Here is a 21163-nt window from a genome sequence, read left to right as displayed (position 1 = left end):
GCCCTTGCCTCCCCATGGCTGCAGAGGAACCTACAAAACCAACTTTTAGATAATTAAGGTGTGGTGACTTGAAACCCACCCTCAATATTTGTTTATAAAGCAGCTGTGAAACATGAGATCGATGTGTTTAGGATTTTGATAGTGGAGCCAGAAGGGGGTGTGACGATCACCCATGGTGACTTTAAGAATAACAACCTGGCCTCTAGCCTTTAAGTTTTGCTCATCCAGAGTGTTTCAGGTTTTTTTAGTTGAAATCCAAAGAAGCATCTGTCAATTATAAAATGAATCTTGCCCTATAAATTGCTGCCTTCGCAAATAACAAGGCTGTAAAAGAAGAGGAAGAAGGAGACACTGAAGATGTCCCAAGAGACAGAAGGCCAGCAGGGGATTTTTAATAATTTAACAGCAACTGGAGTGTGAGCCCAATGAGGTTATTTCTACACAGGACTTTGAACATGCACCAAGACATTATAACTTTCAGCCCCTCGCTCTCTGAGCTGAATCAAAATGAATAATTTAGAGAAGAAAGTCTCTTGAACTGTTTGCCATGGGTTATGAGGCTCTGTTGCATCAGAGGAGCCTGGACATGAAATCTCTGCAGGTGCTGGGAGTCTGCGGGGACATGGTGCAGGGACGGTGTCAGCTGAACCAGGGTTTCTGTCCTTCTTCAGCTGCTCTGCTGCCGGCTTCAGATGCTTTAGGAGACTTTTGTTTGAGAGCTGCACTCCAGCTTTCGACCGGTGGAGTACCAAGTGCGCAGCAGTGGCTCAGCAATGTGAGTAATGCTGCTAAGCAGTCAGAAAGCAGCAGCGGGGCTGGCAGCGCCAAGCCAAATTTGGATGGTTGCAGATGAAAGCCAAGAAGAGCAAACAAAACCTGAGACAGAGGCAGCCTTCTTGCCATCGAAGCAATGCAGTCAGAGCAGCCACTTGTTTCTTGCAGTGCTTAAGTGGTTCAATTAAGTTGAACAAGTAAAATTATTCCTAAGGGACATGAATCTATTGAAAGCACTGAGTAGAGAATAATGCACATTATTGAATGAGATGCCCGTGGGCAGGACCCCTCTTTGCATAGCAGTGAAGCCCTTTTGTGCCATGGTGGGGCTGCCCAGACATACCTGAGCTGGGTTTTAACCAGCTGGCTCAGGCACTGCTAACAGAGCTCAGCCTGGGCTGTGCACAAACCCCGCATGAGAACTTGCAGAAGTGGACCCTGTGGCCGCAGCATTAGCAGAGCTTCGGCCGGGCTCAGGCTGGCTCAGGTCTGTCGGGACTGACATGCTCGCTTTGGCCGGACCCTACCCACAGACAGCCTCTGTCTGTCTTGTCGGCTCTGGAGCCAGTTGCTGCGCCCACGTGAGAGCCAGCAGCGGTTACCAAGTCAATCTGAAAGTTGCTAGTTCTGGCTACAGGCTCTGGTCCTGCTTTGTTGTCAGGATGCTGCAGGACCAGACAGCTTGGAGTCTAGACTGCAACGGTGTTTAGCATCTAATATCTTTGGCTGTGGGACCACAGAAATCTCGTTCCTTTAGGAAGAGGCTCAGGAATAGCGCTTTTCCCTCCCTGCCAGCTGGATCACATTCGTGGCATCTTTGAGAAAGAAGAGCATTGCCTTCACAGCTGAATATCTAATGCTATAGGCAACTTTTTCAGACTTTTTCGGGATTTGCATGCCATGTAAACTGTTCTCAGATCCCTTAGATACCTAAATGAAGCCAGCTCTAAACTCGGTTGATAAAGCATCAGCAGCTGCATAGTCAGATTTTCTGAAGTTATCTGTACAGAGGAATGTGGCTGTGTGTCTTGCTCAACTCTGCTGAGATTTTCATCAATATTAAGCCTCAAAAGGTTACTATTTGAAAACAACAGGATAAATCAAGTAAAATTATCAAGAGTGGGAAAACATGCTATTTATTTACTACCGTGTTAAATTGAAAGATGGAAAGATGGGTAAAAATGAAAAATATTCCTTTTATTTTTGTTAACCATAGAGCTTTCCCCTTTCTTTCCTGTCCTATATTTCCTAATGAAAGGAGGAAAAGTGATAAACTTTTCTTTACACTTGCTTTTTTAGTCTATGGAAACTACAATAGCCAAATCAAAAGCCAAAATGTTTTTAAGACACTCCTTTTATCCCCTTTTATTGAAACACACCAAACTAAAAGGTAGTGAAGGCCATCTATGAAATTTCTTTCTTTTCACCTTTTTTGCTAAACACATCAGAGCCTCATCAGTCCTAGAAAAAAACCCAACATGATTGAACAGGGCAGTTGCTTTGTCTTTCAGGCACAGACTCAAAAATATGGATAGGTTTATATATAAATATATGTACAGTAACCAAAACCTCAAATTCAAATACACCTGAGCTTTGGGGAACTTTGTATATACATTCAATCTTTGTGGCTTAGGCTCATCTGTAACAGAAATATTTGCAAATAGACAGAATACTTCCTCTTTAATCTTATCTAGCGATCTGTCTGTTTGTCTGGGTTTTTCCTAGAGATGGCCTCAGATCCTGATATCTGAGGGCTGTACGGCTAAATTAAGGCGAGATCATACCAAACTTCACAGAGGCTTTTCTTTCCTCTTGTTTGCCACGAGCATTTCTTTCATTTTAATTCATTGGGATGAAAGGCGGAGCAGCCACGTAGCCTGGCTCAGCCTCCGCCGGCCCCGTGCTTGGCCCACCTTTGGGAAAACATCTTATTTTGACTGATGGTTATTTGCTCTATGGGCAGACTGTGGCTGAGATGCACAAAATGGCTCTGCAAGAGCTGCGAGTCCTCTTTCCTGGGGCTCTTCCAGGGTGCTGAGCACATTCCGACCTTTGGCTCCCAGCTCTGGTGCCTCTGCCAGGCCAAGCAGCGTCCAAGGGTACCTCACCAGCTGCTCTTCAGGTCACACATCTCAGAGGGGCGAGTCCTGGATTCATGCCCAAGAGCTCTTTCCCCATCCACAAAGAGGATTGTTCGAGGTTTCACGCTTTCAATGCCACCTTTAGGCAAGCCACTGCAGCTTGGCAATAGGGAAAAGATGGTGAAATGTCAGGATCTATCCGCGTGTGCCTGGCTAATTGCTCTAAATTAGCTTGGCCCATTTATGCCCTTAAAGAACCCCAGGCACCACCGGCAAATAAAACAGATACACTCCAGCTAAGCACTGAGCTGCCTTTGGTTCACGCTCTCTCAGAGGACAAGAGGTTGCTGAGGCTGTTTGGTAGCTGTTCAGACCAAGTACTGCTTAGACAACTACCCTGCATTGTATTCTGAACAATTTATCACCGCCCTTACCTGCGTCAGTAATTGCAATTACCCCTGAGATTTAGTGCACCGGGAAGGGCTCCAATGTCAACAGAGCCATGCCATGCAGTGTGGATGGAGAGAAATAGGAAAATTTTTCAGAGTTTTGTTGTGTTCTTTCCTGTCTGTGTCCCTCCACGTTGCTCAGAGGGGTTTTGTCACCTCCCTGAGCATTTTGTTGTGGGTAACTTCTCACCACTTCAGATTCTCCACATTCACTGTGTGAGACCTCACCAATTCCTACCAGTGCTCATGTGGTTAATGGATGAGAGAAGGGGAGCGAGCACATCTGAAAGGAATGCAAGAAATATAAACAATTTTATTAACAAGACCACAAAACTATTTTTTAATATATGCAGCCATTTACAAGGAGGAAATAAACAAACAAACAGAAAAACCCACTGGGGAGACGTGGTCAGTGTCAGAGAGCACAGCGAACTGGCACAGATGGTACAGGCAGGTTTGGGTAGGGTCCCTTCCCTCCACCCTACCTCCACTGTGGGCTGTCCCCAGCCAAGGCTAGCCCCTGTGAGCAAGCCGAGCCAGTACAGAGCCCGGCACTAAGGAGGTGGGGTGCCACGTGCATCCTGCTGCGGTGCCAGTGACGATGCCAGCTGTGACAGGGCTAGGGCGATGACGGAGAGATGGCTGTTCATTGTCCGCAGCTCTGCCAGGATGTCACTCACGTTTGCCGACGCCTGCTCGGAGCCTGGGGGCATGGCGTGGGCAGCCGGCGGTGAGGAAGCAGCCCCTGGAGCCCTGTCTCCCATGGGTGCCACCTGGGGATTTCCATCATGGTAGGGGTGTGGGGGTGTGCTGCTGCAGCGCTTCATGCCTTCCAGGGAGCCCGTTCTTACGGGTGGCTGGTCTTCCTCCTTCCCTCGAATGGTGGCAAGTGTTGCGGAAGCAAGGAAAGGCAGCCAGTTGATGAGGTGGGTGGCACTGCCAGGTGGGACTACCGGCAAATAAAGTCCAGGGTGCAGGGATGGAGTAGAGGCGGGTGGTGCAGGAAGAGAAGGGAGTCCAGGGTGAACAGTGGCAGCAGAAGCTGATGTTGATGGTGGAATAGGAGGCGGTTTGGGATGTAGGACTGCAACACAGGCAGGTAACGGTGGTGAAAATGATGCAGTACCAGTGTCAGAGGAAGAGGAGGGTGACGCTGGAGCTGTGAAAGGTCCAGGTTCTTCAGAGGTTGGTGGTGAAGTGGCCACAGGCGGAGCATCAGGCGTGCAAGGGTCTGAGTCTGCAAGGAAAACACATCATGAGCCTTGATTCACATGGGTACTTACTTACATAGATGGCAAATTGCTTGCTGTCTCTTCAGTGGGACTAGGCCTTTTTGATGTAAGGGGAATTTCATTAGCTGGTAGGGATACTCTCTGTAGGCCAACTAGAAAAGAACAGACATCCTCAAAGACAAGAGGCTACTGTAGGAAAACATGCAATTTAGCACTACAAATCTAAATTATCCTTCCACTCGCATTCTTCATCAAGCCTGTGGACAGGCCTTAACATTTTTCTGGTTGACGGCTCATGCGTATGCATTAGCTGGTGAATTACCTACTGTGTTTTTCTGGCCAGTCATGGAACGATGGTAATGTCCTAACTGACTCAGATCTCCCGTGGAGATGTGAGAGCTGGATGGCTGCTGCTGGAGCCAAAGTTAATTACTGCTTCATAGAGGGTCCCAGTTTTCAGCATTCTGGTTTGAACGGACAGGTCAACACCAGAAACATCAAGAGCTAGTTGGTGGCTTAAACTCTACAATAATTTTATTTTTTGTGTCGAAGCATGACAGAGTTCACAAAATTAGACTTAGACATAGATCCCTGCCTGCAGATATTTAGCAGCTTCAGCTATGAAAATCAACAAAGAAGACACTGAGAAAAATTGTTGACACTGTGCATCCCGACTTGACACCTATGCCACCTTGCAAGCAGTTCAGTGGACCTCATCCGATGTCCACTAAAGTCGTTAGAAACATGCTTGCTTGGACTGAATTCAACATATACACTGTAGGATGACAGAGCAGCCTCTGGGAATATGCAAAGTCTTGGAGAGTCATGCTATGGGCCAAGGTGCTGTACCCACTGTGCCCAGTTGGTAAATACTGTATGGTAAGGATGAACCTATTTTTACAATAATTCTGAAGCCAGAAACATAATAGGAAATGTTAACCTTTCAACAGCCTCAAAGATCTGCATAAGTGGAATTACTATACCATGCCACAGATCTTTTTTTTAGCATTAGGAAGACATTATACAGAAGGTGGTGAGATGCTACAGGAATGGTCGGTGTAAGACAGATGAATTTTAAAACTACTTTGCTGCAATTAAGTGCAAATTTTAAGGCACTGCTGTGGATACAAAGACACAAATTAATAGATTTATCTAGGTTAAGACAACCTAGAGAAAGCCAAGTATTGAGGTGTTAACACCATACTATTATTATTTCTGGCATCTAAAAAATCTGATGTGAGAAATCCATTTTCATTACTGGCTGGTTTGGTATTCCAGATAGCAAACTGAAACTGTGAGTCAAAAGCAAATGAAGGCTTTTCCCTGTCATTTCTAACACCAAACCAATTGGATATGCAGCTTACAAAAGTCCATCTTTTTTCCACATGGGACCACCACGTTTTCCCTAACCAAACACACATGTTGGTTGGAGGGGATTATGACACAAACTTCAGCATGCTCTTATGTCCTTGAGATTTTTATGGAAAGTTACTGCAGGTTCCTTGAAACTGTTTCCTTCCTTTGTGTATTGGCTTTCTTCCCAACACAAAGTCCCTGCCTACACAGGCGCTCGATCCCTGGTCACTAGAGGTGGGCTGAGGTGCTGGATGTTGGGTTTCCAAAGTGTTATTGATTGGGCTTTGGTTTTTCAAAACAAAAACAAAAATAAAGCACAGTTCAAATACAGGTTCCATTTCCATCCAAACCACCAAAGTTTGCAAAGGGTGAGATGAAAGGTTCAGGTTTGGCTCAACTGTAGCGTTAACCAGAACAGTGTTTATGGTCCATATATAGCATGGCTAATCCCTTTCCACACTGGCCAAACAAACCAAATTAAGTGTAATGTTTTTCCATACATGGGAGAGCAGAGGAAGCTCAACAAACCTTGAGGTAATCTGGTTTAGCACTGTGACAAATAACTGTCACAAATGATTCTTAAATGGTTAAGGAGTAATCGGGGTTAAAATACAAGGAGTGGTAACTAATATAGACAAAAATAGGACAAAAATATGATCACCAAAGGCTCTTCTTTTAGCTGCAAACTTTCCAAACAGCGTGGGTTCCCTATCAGAAGCCACAGCTTTGTCATCTCCCTAATCTCCCCTTAAGATTTATGTGTTTAAAAGGCCATGCAGCCTTTTAAACACATCTTGCTCAGCTTGATCAGGCTCCCATACCTCCATCTAAGAAATTCCACATGGGCGCCTGGGCACCTGTGCAGGGGTCCTGGCATATCCAGGACATGTGGAAGCTGTTGCACTGCTCAGATCAGTGGCCGGGTATGTGCACAGCTGACATAGTGCGGTCTGCGCACCCAGAGCGACTGCTTGTCTGGACAGGATCTGACCCAACTGCTCAATATCCAAAGACCCAAACTGATGACGAAAATTGCAGAATCACAGAATCGCTGAGGTTGGAAGGGACCTCTGCACACCATCTAGTCCGAACCCCTGCTCAAAGCAGGGTCAGCTAGGGTCAATAATTTTTTCTCCATGGAAAAAATTGCTAGGGTGTATTTGAGAAAGCCCAGGAGTATGGAAGTCCTAAGCATGATGAAGTATGGAGCAAGCTACTACAGTTGCTTATCATATACAACAGGATGATTCTGTTTATTTCCTTCCTCTCTAATTTTGTTTATCTGAATGTTGCAACTCATCACAACTCTAGTGCTTGCTTTTTTCCCTTTTTTGTACAGCCCCAGCAGAAAGAGACTCAACTGGAGCATCCAGGTGCACACTCATTCCTGGGGGTGTTAGATCTGCATCTAGACAGAGCTGTAGCTAAGTGGGGTTGGATGGATGCCTGCAGAGAAAAGAGATGTTGAAGACAAGGGGCGCAGACAAGTACAGTGACCTTCCCTAAACATAACAACTCACCTGTGCATGGTCATTTAGCATCCTCCCGTACACCCAGTCTACAGAGGACATGTAGGTACTATAGTGTACTTCCACATGCAAAGATTGACTGTTCAAGGTAAGCTTCTAGCTTAGAAGAAAACTTATTTCACCAGTTAGGGAAGTTAATCCAGCACTCAGAAAACCTGGGTTGGGATCCAATTCGTCTAAACAACTGAACTGTAAGCGCCTAGTGAAGAACTTCACTGAAAGCCTCTGCATTTTCTATGTTGTATGTAGAGGGAAAGCCCCCAAAGGGAAGGCTTAGACACATAGGCTGTATCTCTGAACAGACTCAGAGTCACTTCTTTCTACTGAGTGCATAGGGAGTTTGGCCTCATCCTTTAGGAGAACTGGTTTACTGAGATGGGATTCATGCCACCTTTAGCTTTAGCAGTCTACGGTATAGATATCTACATCTTATCTAATTCCCTACCCTTTCTTCATAGTCAGTGGATTAAATACATCTAGCATCACCTCTTTATTGCTAGAACGAGAAATATGTATCCTCATCTCCTTGCTGGGCATAACGTAAGATAACTAACTCAGATGTGGATGCCATGCACTAAAAATGCCTACATTTCAAAAGAGGAATCCTATACCAAATGCATAAAAATAAGATGGGTACCCAGCTTAGAAACACTGGATGCCTAACATTCACTACCCTCCTGATCTACCACGGATCTCCCAAAGAGAAAGCAGTTGCACATTTTTGTGTTACCTATTTGCAAGTAATAGGGAATACTTCTGCGCTGCCAACTCTGAGAAGACTTGGGGTGTTAAAAACTCACAGGACTGCAAATAGCCCAGGTGATACCAGAATGAAAGAGAGCAAAGGAGCACCTCCAGGAGAGGATTTCCTGGTACATTGCCTGCCCATGATGATGGATGTTACCAAAAGATTAATGAGCTGCCCTGTGAGAATGGGGAAACTAAAGTTATTTTAAATGCATTCATCTGTATGAGAAGAGCATGCCTTTAACTTTTCAGGCAGTCTTGGCTATCTTAGCTGCTTTTGTTTGACTACTGATTTTATCTGCCTTACAGCCCAATGGCTGCAAACTCCGATTTCTTAGTCTTTTGTCAGCTAACAAGGGAAAGGTCTATGAAGGAGAAACCTTGAGGGAAAATCAGGGGCATGACTTTCCACTGGCTAGCACACTGCATGGGATTCAGCTCATCTAACATTAGCCATTTAGTTTCCGTCTAGTGCAGTGCAGTCATCCAGACTCCAGCAGAGAAAGAAGCACCTCTGGGGATAAGCCGTCCCAAGCTATCAGGTCCCTAAGAAGGGTGGGAGGATCATGCTGTGGAGTGTCCCTCCCCTTCCAGCACTTCGTGTAGGAGTAAGGCAACTATCTTAGATGGGCTGACTAACTTCTAAATGGCTGAAGTTGGGTGAGCTGGATTCCTCACCTGATATATAGATGTAGCAAGTAATTTCCTATCAAGTCAGAATAGTAGATGGGTAGTGCTGCCTCTGTGTTCCCATGGAAGGCACAAAACCATGGCGATAAGGTTTAAGGTGCAACAAAGTAGAGACTTAGGCCCCTAGAGTGCTTCCAGAAATGAGCTGATGGTTCAGAAGGTGATAATCTTTCAAGTGAGTCAGCACTGAACAAACAATCTATTTCAATGATAAGGATATTAAAATGTTGAAATGAATAATGCAGTCCCTTCCATGACACAGTAACTTGCAGGAGGCCTTTGTGCACTGTCCTTTCTGCTCGGGTTTATGAAGTTGCTCTAAAGCTAGCAGCATCTGCATGTGAGACCGAGTGCGTGTGTGCACTCCCACTTCATTTTGCAGCTGCTTCCCAAGAAAGTCTAAATATACGGCTGCCTCCTCTTTCTGGTAAGAAGTGAAACTGAAGTCCTAACAGCTTGTGGTAAATGAAAGTCCAATAGCAACGTTTGCGTAAGAGAGGGTGGTACTGCTTTTGCACGGACGAAGTCCATATTTGGGATCTGAATCTGAAGCCATCCCTCCTGTGCTGCTCAGGTTTGATTCAGATGCAGAGTGGCATTGCTCCCCACTGCTGCTCAGCTCTGCAGTCAAGCTTAGAAGGGCTTCAAGCTGTAAATCAAGTTTAGAAAGGATTAAATTACAGCATTGAGCAAAGACACTACTGGACACTACGTTAGAATAGGTCTGAACAAAAACATCAGTGTGAGCACTCCAGGATCAGTGTTTGCATATGTGTGATTTCAGAAACTGAATTTGGTTCTAGATATTGTTCTAGCATCTTTTTTTTTTTTTTTTTTTTTGTAAAATTCTAAACTAGCTCTGGACACTCACGTGCTTTTGGATGAGCAGCTTAGAAATTCATAAAAACATTAGGCAAGCTTATTGTTAAATATTTTTTCATAAAGCAAATGACATTTATATCCCAGGAATTCACTCCTCTCTAGATACACGGAAATATCCCAAAATATCATATATACCAAGGTATTGCAATCTTTAATGATAAAAGTGATTTTATGTAATTAAATAAGCCCACTCAAGATCAGGGGTCTTGCACGAAATATTAATTTGAAAAACCACAACAATAGATCACAGTGTTCAAAATCAGCCCTATTCCTTGAGTTTTCAAACTCAATCTCACCTGTCACTCCCACAATAAAAAAAAAAAAGGGATTTTGGAAATAATTGTAGATTACCAGAACCATACTGTAATGGGGCACGTGGCAAAGTCTGTCCCAGAGTCCAAGACGTTTCACCAAAAATATCCCAACTCTGTCTCTGTGCTGTCAAATTAAAAACCTACTGGTTGAGTCACTTCAGCAAGGCTCCTTCCTCTGGCCTCTTGCTTTTTAAGCAGCCTAATAGCAATCCACGGCCTACTCTACAGATTTTAATTTGCTTACGAGTTTTTCTGACTTCATAAATTTGTGCATGTCTTTGGAATTCTTTTTTTTTTTAATTGTGGTCTGTTTTGGGGTATGTTTCTCTTCTTTCAGGTACAATACACCAGCCTAGCTGGACTGGGCTTTATGTGACTAATCACATTATGACTCCTGTGGAGTTGTGCTCTTTCAAAATTTCTTGAGTAATAGTCTGTTATGAGTACATACTTATTCCCATGTCATGCGAACAAATTTGTTCTCACAGTTTGTCATGGGCCATCTGCTTTTTCATCTTTGTCCCTGGCTTAATTTCAGTGAGATTTTATTCACTTCCTGACAAAATGTGCATTTTTACACTCATTTCGGACCAGATTTTCCAAGAACCTAAGGTCCTTCTTTGACACCTATGGGACAAAGCCAGACTTTTTGAAGTGCTCAGCAGCTCCTGTTATTTTCACCAGAGTCCCTGAGGATGCCCTGACATCTCAGTGTGGAGAGAGAACGGGAAAAGAGGAGGTAGGCACATTGGAGAGGTAATATTGTTGGGCAGCAGGCAATTCCTCATGACAATATTCATTGCCTAAAACATTTTTCCCGCTGTGCTCAAAGTGCTGCACAGACAAGTCTCACACTGGCTGCACTTTATGGGGGCCAGACTGAAACACAGGAAAAATGAAATGCCTTGACAGAAGTCCACAATGGAGCCAGGAGCAAAGGCCACTTTCATCTTCTCCATCAACTGACATTGCCAACGCAGCCCTCTGATGGCTCCTTTACCCTACGCCTCTACTAATGCATCTTCTTAAATTGGGGAAGCCTTCTTTCCCTCCCCTTTCCAGCACAGAAATAAGGCACAGCAGGAAAATCTGTTGTGTTTAAGGAGACTGCCAGCCCAGCCCTCCCCGTGGCCATGCAAGGACATCTCTTCTCCACCCACACGTGCTCCCTTCCCAGCAACTTACTGAGGATGAAGAAGTGGCTGGAGAGACTGTTTACATCCTCTGAAACTAAAATAAGACTGACAGCTACTTCCAGAGAGCCAAAAGAAACAGTAAGAAGAAAGCATTATAATTGATCAGACCACTTTGTCCATTTTGTCTTGTGTTTTGCCTCTGTCAATGGCCAGTAAATGCTGCCTCAAAGGAAGCTAGCAAAAAGTCTTCGATAACAGTTACATCACAGTCTGTTGTAGGAAATTTTCCCGATGTTCTCCTAATGAATCAGGTTTTTGGCCCAGGACAGATGTTTACGGTGTCGACTATCACCTTTTATACAATGCAGGCCAACAAATTTGATTTAAGATCAGGCTCAAAATGGACTGCAACTGTAGGGACTACAACTGAAAGTAGAGCTGGTGCTTTATTACCTCTTTGAATCTGGCCATTAGCTACACCAAAAGCTTTTCCTGTCTTGAAGCAGATAGCCTTTCCAACATGTTTAATTCCTCTGAAAGTCTTGTTTTCTTTCCTTAATAAGTACTATTGTGTTTCTAAATGACTGTATTACATTCTTATTAGCCTTTTAAATATCCTATCCTTTTTAAAAATTATTTTTCTTTTTCTTCTTTCTTTTTTTCTTTTACTTTTTTTCTTTTTCTTCTTTTCTTTTTTTCTTGTTCTTTGGCAAGGTTTTGATCTCAATTAATTCCTATAGCAATGAGTTTCTTAGGTTACTTTTGCATCGTGTGAGGAAGTTTTTCCATTTACACAGCAGATTTTTGATACTCATCAGCCAGACAGCATTTCTCTAAAACCACCTGTGTATCTACTCTTTGTACCTTTCTCAATAGCACTTCCTACCACACATGGCCCTAGAATAAGGCCGTGATCACATGAAATTCAGCTGGTACTAAGAGATACAAAAGAGAAGAGTCAGGACGTATATCTTTTGCCTTTAGCCCAAAGGATGAGGCAACCAGGAACATTATAGAAACAAATCCTGAAGTTCCAGACATTTGGGGTTTTTTTCTCTGCTGGTTTGAGAGTAGTTTAATTTCTTTACATATGTGCCCTGGAGATTTCAAAACAAATTCAGATGTTAATTAAGCAAATATAGTTATATTAACCTGCTCTTTTTTTCCAGGAAAAATACGAGACACACCATGCAATCTTATGGTTTTAGTAGCCAGTGAGTCAAGTCTGGAAATGCAGTACACATGAGTCAACGAGATTTCAGGTTCCTACAGAGTGTCCAGCAAGGATATTGTTTAGCCAGCAGTGGACAGGCCTCCGTTGCTTACACCGCATAGCTCTTCATGGGCTGAATAATGAAACAAACTACATCCAGGCTGGGCTACCCTGAACCTCTGCCATGTTATGCTTTAAAAGGGATTGTCCCTCGCAAGGGCTTGTCACAGCAGTGTTCCCCACTGAAACACAGTGACTGTATCTTTTCCTGGGTATTTACCATCTGACTGCCCCAGCACAAGGCTTCTGCTAAGCCCACATAAGAGTCTTCATAAGAATTTTATACCATAGCAGACCAATGGTCGAGCAATCTTCATCTTGTACCATTTGTCAGGCTCTGGAAACTCAGTACTTAAATGCAAGAGATGATGAAAAAAGAGCGTGGGAAATCTCTTGTCTCATCTTGAGCAGAACCATGGCTGTTGGCCCTCCTTGGTCAGCAATGTTTGGGTGAAAGAGGGAGAGGCTGAGTACGATGCCATGATTAGACATAGCACAAGAGAGTGTCTCTGCAAGATTAGTTTGGCTGTTGCACTGCCTAAGAGTCTGCAGGCCAAAACCTGCTCATCAAGCTAAAGGTGGACACTTTGGCTGTACAATAAAGAGCCCCTAGGTGATCTGAACATGACAAGGGAATGATCTTGCCTTAAGTATGAGAGAAAAGTAAGAACTAACTCATGGATTTCATTAAATTTTCATATATTTCCCAGTATGTTTCATCCCCAGAGGGATGGTTATATTTTTAGGAAAATAATCTTGTACAAAAATCCCCTGAAACTGCACAGCCTGAGGTGCTTTTTCTTGTCTTCATACACTGAGGAACTGCACTGGCTATATCTTTCCTATAGAGTTAATCCCCGTGAGAGACAGCCATATCTGAACACCTGAGTTATGCCAGTCTGGACATGAATTATTTCCCTGAATGACCCTACTGCATCTTTGCTGTTCATTAATTTTCCCAAGTGTGTCGGGAGAGTCGCAGGGGAGGAGGCATATCTTACAATTTTTTGTATTTAGATACCCTGGGATTCTTTCCCAATCTCCTGTGTCAGATGTGGGAGAATTTGTTTACTCCAAGGAAAGGCTTTCGGGAAAGTCCTGAAAGATTCGACTCACTCGTGATCGAATCTGGGTCCTCACTGCTGAGCGGGTGAGTGCCAGCCCATGGCCAGACAGGACGCAGGCTGCTTATCCCCTCCTCGGGGCTCCTGGCCTGAACTGAAACCACCTCCCAAGCCTGAGAGAAATTTTTAACAAATGTGGATTCAGTGCCCTGGAGACGTACCTTTCGTCCTAACTTTCATTTCAACTGCTAGATATGCCCAGGCAATCGTGGCAGGCATTATGGAACTGCTGTCTTCACAAAGACATTTTGTCTCCAATAACATTTTCATTTTACACCCAAGTCTAGCCGGAGGTGAATTCTTTTGTTTAATGAAGAGCCACAGCTCCTTTGGAAAAAAATGTTCTCCTGTAACCCGGGTGAGCCACTGGTTTTATTGAAGAACAGTCCTGCAGACCAAGACAATGCTGTACTTCACTACCCTTTTTGAATTACCACTCTGTCATTTCCCAGAGGAACATGATCGGCCGACCACTAAACTCTGCTTTAAGATCTTATGCCCGATCTAAATGAGACAGAATGAAGCCCTGGAGAGATTTCAACCCTTGCTTTGTTGAAACAACATTGCTTTGTTTGGAATGTATTTGCCTTTGTACTGGGAAATGAAAATGTAACCCAGTGCCCAGTTTTGAAATATATAAATACAGCGCTTTTGGTAATGTAGCATATATAAAGAGATCCATAGTATATGCTCTTTCTTACACAGCCCTTTTTCTTGGAGATCTTCAACCAGTTTTGAAACCTTCAAGCCTTGAGCCTTGTGACAGCTCGGTGAAGGAGGAACATATAATTTCTGTGTTACAGGCTGGCACAGTGACCCAGTTAGGAAATCTGTAGCAGACTTGAAATGAAACCCAGACCTGTGCTTGCAACAGTAAACTCAGCCTTCTCCTATGTCCAGTTTGATTACACTAGCCAGTAGCCACCCAAATGTACATGACAACCACTCACAGCTCCTGTCAGTGGTCACCACTGCTTGGCTCCCAAGTCTTCTCTGTGCTTAGCTTTAATACCCTTAGATCATGATCTGAATTGATCTAGGCATATGATCCAGATCATTTCACCATACAGTTGAATCCAACTATGACAACAGTTGGACAACTGAGACAGTTGGATTTTTTCTTACCCCTTCTCCCAAATTCACTGTTGCTTCAATGCACCTTGGGGCAGAGATTTCACGAACCCTGGCCCTTGCTTTACCATTAACTGTGTATGGCACAACACCTTTATGAGCCGTGTACCAGCAGTCAGAGAATTTGGGGTGCGATGCACGTGACAAAGATGGAGGAACAGCACTAGGAGCTCCCTCGTCCCTCATCCCTACACCTACCTACCCTTCTAACCGCGTGTCCTCCTGAATAACTAATTGGAGGAGACGTTCGCCCACTCGGAGAGCAAACAAACACGTCAGCCCTGCACAAACAGAGGCACTCTTGTCTCTCCGTCTGAGCCCATGTCCTTTGATCACCACAGGTACCAACTCCCATCTGATATTTTGGGCTGTGCAGGGTGGGCTTGGACGCTCGCTGGGTGGAGGGAGACACCTCGGCAGGGCAGGAAGGAGTGATTCAGCCACTCCTCGCTCTGAGTCAATATTTACCCAGTGGCTCTGGGTTTGGGGGAGGGATGGTCTCTCTCCAGGGTCACATTTCCACTCTCCTGAGCGAGGTAGCCGGAGCCGCCAGCCCAAGAGGGTGCTAGCAGCCTTCTCCTGGGAGCATGCCCTCTTTTTTTAGGCTGCATTTTGGATGCAAACTGGTGCGCTGCGGCTGTGTCTCTTTTTCTTGTTTTTTTTCTAATTGTAGTCTGGAGTTTTCCTTAATGGGACAGAGAAGTCTTTGAGACTGGAAATGTGCTCTTCTCTTTGTTTCTGGTAAGACATAACACTGGCCTCATGGGACTGCACTCCAACAGGGATATTTTAGTTCTGCCTGGCTCAACTTCTTGCTGGCCCGCAGTCTGACTGCTATTTGTCACTGGGACTGCAGGCGCTGGGGAACAGAGACTGCCCTCACTGTGGCTGCTCTAGTAGACTGGAGCCCTAAATTTGGCTGGGCTTCCCAAGCATTTCCACGAGGCAAATAGTAACACTAATTTCAGCTGGACACTGTATTCTTTGCTTACATTCCTAAAGGGTCGTGTTGTGCTGCTTTTGCCTTGTTCTCCATGTTAAATGTATTGCTAGATTTCACTCTGGGGGTTGTTGCATCCTGCTGGTGGATGATTATATTCCTCTGTTTGAGAGATTGAAGATGAAAGAGCATTTTGAGATCCCTTTTGATAGACGGAGATATCATTCTGGCCCAGTCCCGGCTACGATTTTGTGAAGGTGTTGAGTACGTCCCATCCTACAGACCTTGGTGTCATATGTACCAGTGTAAAACAGGAATAATTCCATTGGCATCAGTGTCATTATGCCAGTGTAATCATGGGAGAAGGAGAAGAAATGGGCCTGCAGGGATTTTTTTTTTGTTTTTTTAGGGGGGAACCATGCTGACTGTAAAACCACAGCAAAATTATTTTTAAATGAGAAAAATTTCTTTAAGACAGATCAGCCCCTTAAAAAGAGAGACAAATGGAATGAAATGCTGCAGTTCAGAAAGTCCTGCGGTCTTTGGGAAATAGGGCAGTTTGCTGCAAAGGGAGGAGTAAATAGCCAAAGTCAGGAGAGTTGCAGAAAGAGAAAGACCCAGAAAATGAAGTTGCTTATGAATTACATTATCAAAACTTCTCATAGCACAAGAGATGAGATCGTAGAGGCAAGTTTATTCTCAGCACATGCGTGGAAAAATGTAAACCTCAGTAAGAACCACTGAGTAAACCTGAGAAAATAAAATGACTGTGCCTGGAAATGTTTAGGGGATGGTGTTTGTCAATTAATGAAACTAGAGGCCACCGTTTGCAGCTCAGTACACAGCAAAGACATACACAGACTAAGTCCAAAGAAGGAGATTTTTTTTCTTTTTCCCCAGTAAGATGAATGCAGGCAAATTTTGCTCTGTGCTTCATCTGCAATTGATTTTTTTCTTTCATAAAACCTGGTGATTATTGGGAAGAAAAAGTTTCCTCTGTGTGGCTGGGCAGGGGGTCGCAATTATTCATGCCACCAGGTTCCCATTTGCCTTTAGGTTTGTTGATTTTGATGACAAGTCTTTACCACTCGGTTTCTTAGTTGTGTCAGCAGCTTTCCCAACAGCGTAGTGATGCTTTTTGTGTTACGCTGTGCAAACAGGAGAGCAGCTCAAGCCAAAAAGTACACATCGAGATTGTACTCCACTTTAAGCAACCTCATGGTTTGAGTAAGTTTGGATCCAGCCTCATGGTTTGGACTCATCTCTAATAGAAATACACAGATATCTCCAGTAACGTATTTTAATGGAAAGAGGAACCTTTCTAAGGAGACAATACATGCACCTTGTCAGGGAAGGCTCCACTCTATGCCAAGAACCTTCTCTCTTTCCTGGGGGAGCCACTTGCTTTACGTACAGGACTGCCTTAAAAAGGGAGGGAGGAGGATTCTGGCAGCATCCGGAATTTTCAGCACGCCAGGAGCAAGAAAGACCAAAGGGTCAGCTGCCTTGTAAAAGGAAGGCTGCTTGATTAACTTTATGGAAAGAAACTGAGCTGTAAAAAGATGGCGTTTAGTCTTTAGCAAGGACTGTGAGCTGGGTAGTCTGCACCAGCCCAGGACTATTAGGAGACCAAGGTCAGAAGGAGCGCAGATGCCACCAGGAATGTGAGGAGAGACAAGCTGGAGAAGCGGTGATGTGGAAGAGCCAAGATACAGCTGCCGAAGTCCATAAATGAGTCAACGAGCAAACTCACACAGGATCCTGGCTTAGAAAGGAGAGAAATAAGTCTTCCAAGGCAAAAAAAACCCAAGAAACAACACCACCCCCCCCCTCATCCATCTATACATCTGGTCCATAGATGTTGATTATATTGCCACAGAGATAGGGAGCCCATTTTGAGACGACATTGTTGCTCAGTCTCTCTGGGCAGTGTGAAAGTGGATATGCCTTTGGATATGACTGTAAGAACCCCAAATCATCCCTGCATAGCTTGTGCTACAGCTAATGCTTTCAATGTAATAGCAGCAGAGGTTTGGAACAAAATACACAGTCCAACACACTGTGTACAACGTCAGATGGAGGTACTGCACATAGCCAGCCCCTGTGACATTATAATTAGAGATGGGGCTTGAATCAAACATCTAAATGCGGAGCAGTGCTGTGAGTCAGCCGAGATGCACGCACCAACATTGTCATTATCCTGAATTTTGTCATTTATAATGAAATCCAAGCACTGCAATCTGCAGGATGTTCAAAATTTAGGTTGAGAGACAACCCCAAATTTGGTATTTATCCCTGCTCTCCAAGGCCCAAAGTCAGTAAACTGTTTAAACACATAGCTGGGAGACTATGGGATTTTGGGAGCTGCGCTTGTGAAAAAGCTGCCTGAAGTTGAGATTTCCAGAACAGAGATAGATCTCAATTTTTAGGACTCAATTTAGGTGCCCCAAATGAGCACACGTTCCCAATTCAAGCACCTCTAACTTGACCTTAAGGAAAAATAATTTAAGCTCCATGTCTATCTCTGACTAGCATGGCTCTGATGAGAGAAGAAAAGTGAATCTGTCACAGAAAAAAACAGCAAACAAAAATCTCAAAGAAGAAACCGATTAAAGTGATTTAAAAATGCATAGCCACGCCATGGCAGATGCCAGTGAAACCTAGCATTTTGGGGTAAGATCTGCCCATCCTGCTGAGCACATCATGTAGTACAGCTCCCTTCCTCAGGCTGCCAGAGTATTCCCTGCACAGCAGCTTGAGCTAAAGGTGAGATGTGAACTGTCATCTGAAATGTCCTGGTTCATACGAGTTTCTTTGCCGATGCACCATGTGTCAGTGCAGAAAGTATTTTTGTAAGAGAAATGACTGGAGAGCACTACAAAGCAAATGCACCTGATCTTAGAGGACTACAGTAGCATGGAAGCATGTTAGTCTGCCAGGCACAGAGGGGCAGGGAGTTGTGGATCCCCTCTTGCTGGCCAAGGGAGCATTAGTAGGCAATGCTGTTTTGAACACCCAACTCAAGGCCGGGCCTGCTTTGGGAAACCGAAAGTCCAGTGTGATGCCAAGTGTCTATACAGAGCCCAGCAAACCCACTATGAAAGCTCATGCTCTCTCTGCAGGTCAGTTCACCCCTAGACTTCCTGATGCATTGTGAGCATGGTCACTCTCGGAAAACAAGAAAGCCTCACTACCTATTTGCCAAGGAGCTATTCCATTAATGGACAGATTATCCTGAACAGGTGAGAAAGCACTTGAATTTTGCTTGAATTCACAGTTTTGTCTCTTTCTTACATGTGTTCTGTAGAGTTACTGTATGAAATGAGCCATTCTAACAACCATGGCCTGAGAAAACATACTCTACAGACAGTCACATTTTTTTTCTTCCTTCCTTTATCAATAGAGGCAAATAAAATCTGTCAAACTTCACAGTTGCTTACTCCATGTATTGCACATCTTTGGGGCTGATCCCTCTCAGTGCAACTGGGTGCACCAGTGTTTGGTCCCTGCACTTCTTTATCCTGGATTTCACTTCCTCCCAGCAACCTTCAAGTCTAAATGTTCTGTTTGCAAGCACAATTTACTATCTTTTGCCAATATAGCACCCGCACAAGAGATAAGGAGTGCATGCATTCCTTCTTCCAGTGCTGAATTAGATTAATTTAGCAAACTTGCAATTCAATCTAAATGTCTCATAAAATCTACGGAAAGATAGGTTTTTATCCACTGTGCAGTAGAGTGGGATCAGCCCCTAAAGTAACAAATTTTAAGAAAACCCTATGACATATGTCGATAAAAGGTGGACCTGTACTCTTATCTTAGCACCAGTAACCTGAAACAGTGTCTAAGCAGTGGTGCTTCCAGGTTGTGGGGACTAGTTTCTCCACTTCCTAATGCTGTTATTCCTCACAACTGTACCATGATCTGCTGATAGATAAATAGCCTCAGGGCCATACTCTGCCATCAATTATACTTATAAGTTTAAAAAATATGCTAGCAAATCAGAGACGTCAAATTCAGTCAAGAGTCAATGGGACTGAGAGTAGAATTTGGCTTAGAGATATAAGTGAAACATGTTCCTGACATATACAACACAGTACACTTCCCAGGATTTGTTCTTCCTACAGAAGGAATGCATGTTTTCATGGATTTGAGGATGAATTCAGTTGCATTTTTCTCATGATGTGGAAATGCAGGAAGCTTCTCTCTCTTCGATGGTTCGGCTGTATCTTCTATAGATAAAAAACCCCCTATGATCTGCTGCTGATAGTCTTCCACCATTATAACAGAATCTCCTGCCCACCTGGAGTATACTTAAGTATGATATATGATGATGCTAATTTTATTTCACATGAGAAATAGGATGTAGTACCTATTTCTTCTGGAAGAAATAGTGAGGCTGACAGGTGGAAAATCTTGAGTTGTTGCACACTTCAGTGTCAGGAACTGAAGTTCCTGAGTCAGGAACTCTGATTTTAATTCCTGGCTGTCTAATTGATTTGGTTGTATGAACTTGGCTATCTCCATTGGAGCCAGAGTCCTCGAGCCTTTAAGAGCTTTATCTGAATAAGAATTGTGATTTGCTTCATAATTTTGCTGTCTCCCAAATTCTCCCTCCCAAATACAGTAAGAATAATTCTTCCCTCCCACTGGCATGGCAATTCTTAACTCCATGTTTGCAAAACTCATTACAAGTTTGGGATGAAAGGTGTTAGAAAAGTGCAAAACAGATTTGACACCTTTTTTATATAGAGGGCTTTTGAGGTTTCTTGTGATTGTCCACATTTTTGGAGATTAGTCAGCTTTTCAAAAAGATTATGCAAAGTGAAAGCCTGCAATAGCAGGAGGTTGGGATCAGTGACCCAGAAGGTCCTTCCAGTCCTGTGTTCCTGGAGGCTTTTCCAAGTCATACCAAGGATGTTAAAGACTACTTGTGTGGTCTGAACTTAATACCTTCAATACACACTCCCCATTGAAATTTTTTGTGGCATCCTTTTAACAGGGTAGAAGCAGGGGAGGGATAGGGCCTCTGTGTAAAAGTAAGAGAAAGCACTTGCCACCACAATGATGGAGAGCACCATACAAGCTTGCTGACAGCTCAGGAAACTGAAGTGGTCACATGTGTCAAGAAACACCTCAACAGACACAAACAGCCTCATCTCTCTGGTCTCAAGATCTCACCTCTAGAAGCATCACTTGTGTTACCACTGCTCGTTCAGTCCTGGACCTCCCTTCTGAAACCCACCAGCTAGCAGCAGTTATGATGGTGGTTTTGTGGTGTAGACACCTGTCCATATGAAACTAATCTAGGACCACCAAGCTCATTTTCTTGTGGCAATTTACCAGCTTACCATATGGTAATAATTTTTGACAGCCACTGTCTTGGGCTGGATTAAAATTAGTGATCCACTAATGGAAGATGCTTTGGTCATGCTCTTAGCCAAGCCCATACTTTATCTAGCTGGAAAGTGGTGTTGTTCCTCAGTGTTGGGGCAGGTATGTGTT

General features: G+C 44.0%; 1 protein-coding gene across 5 annotated transcripts in view; it reads right to left on the bottom strand.

Moving 5' to 3' along the window:
- Window positions 1-3662: 3662 nt before the first annotated feature.
- RUNX2 (RUNX family transcription factor 2) overlaps window positions 3663-21163 on the bottom strand; it is a 226036-nt gene continuing 208535 nt past the window's right edge. For all 5 annotated transcript variants that reach the window (XM_072858329.1, XM_072858333.1, XM_072858335.1 and 2 more), the window contains one exon: window positions 3663-4541. In XM_072858329.1, the coding sequence (XP_072714430.1) occupies window positions 3859-4541 (683 nt within the window). In that variant the 3' untranslated portion in view covers window positions 3663-3858. The remainder of the gene's footprint in view (window positions 4542-21163) is intronic.

The sequence above is a fragment of the Ciconia boyciana genome, chromosome 3 (assembly GCF_034638445.1).
Source record: "Ciconia boyciana chromosome 3, ASM3463844v1, whole genome shotgun sequence".
Classification (NCBI taxonomy): domain Eukaryota; kingdom Metazoa; phylum Chordata; class Aves; order Ciconiiformes; family Ciconiidae; genus Ciconia; species Ciconia boyciana.
This window is presented reverse-complemented; position numbering and strand designations above follow the sequence as displayed.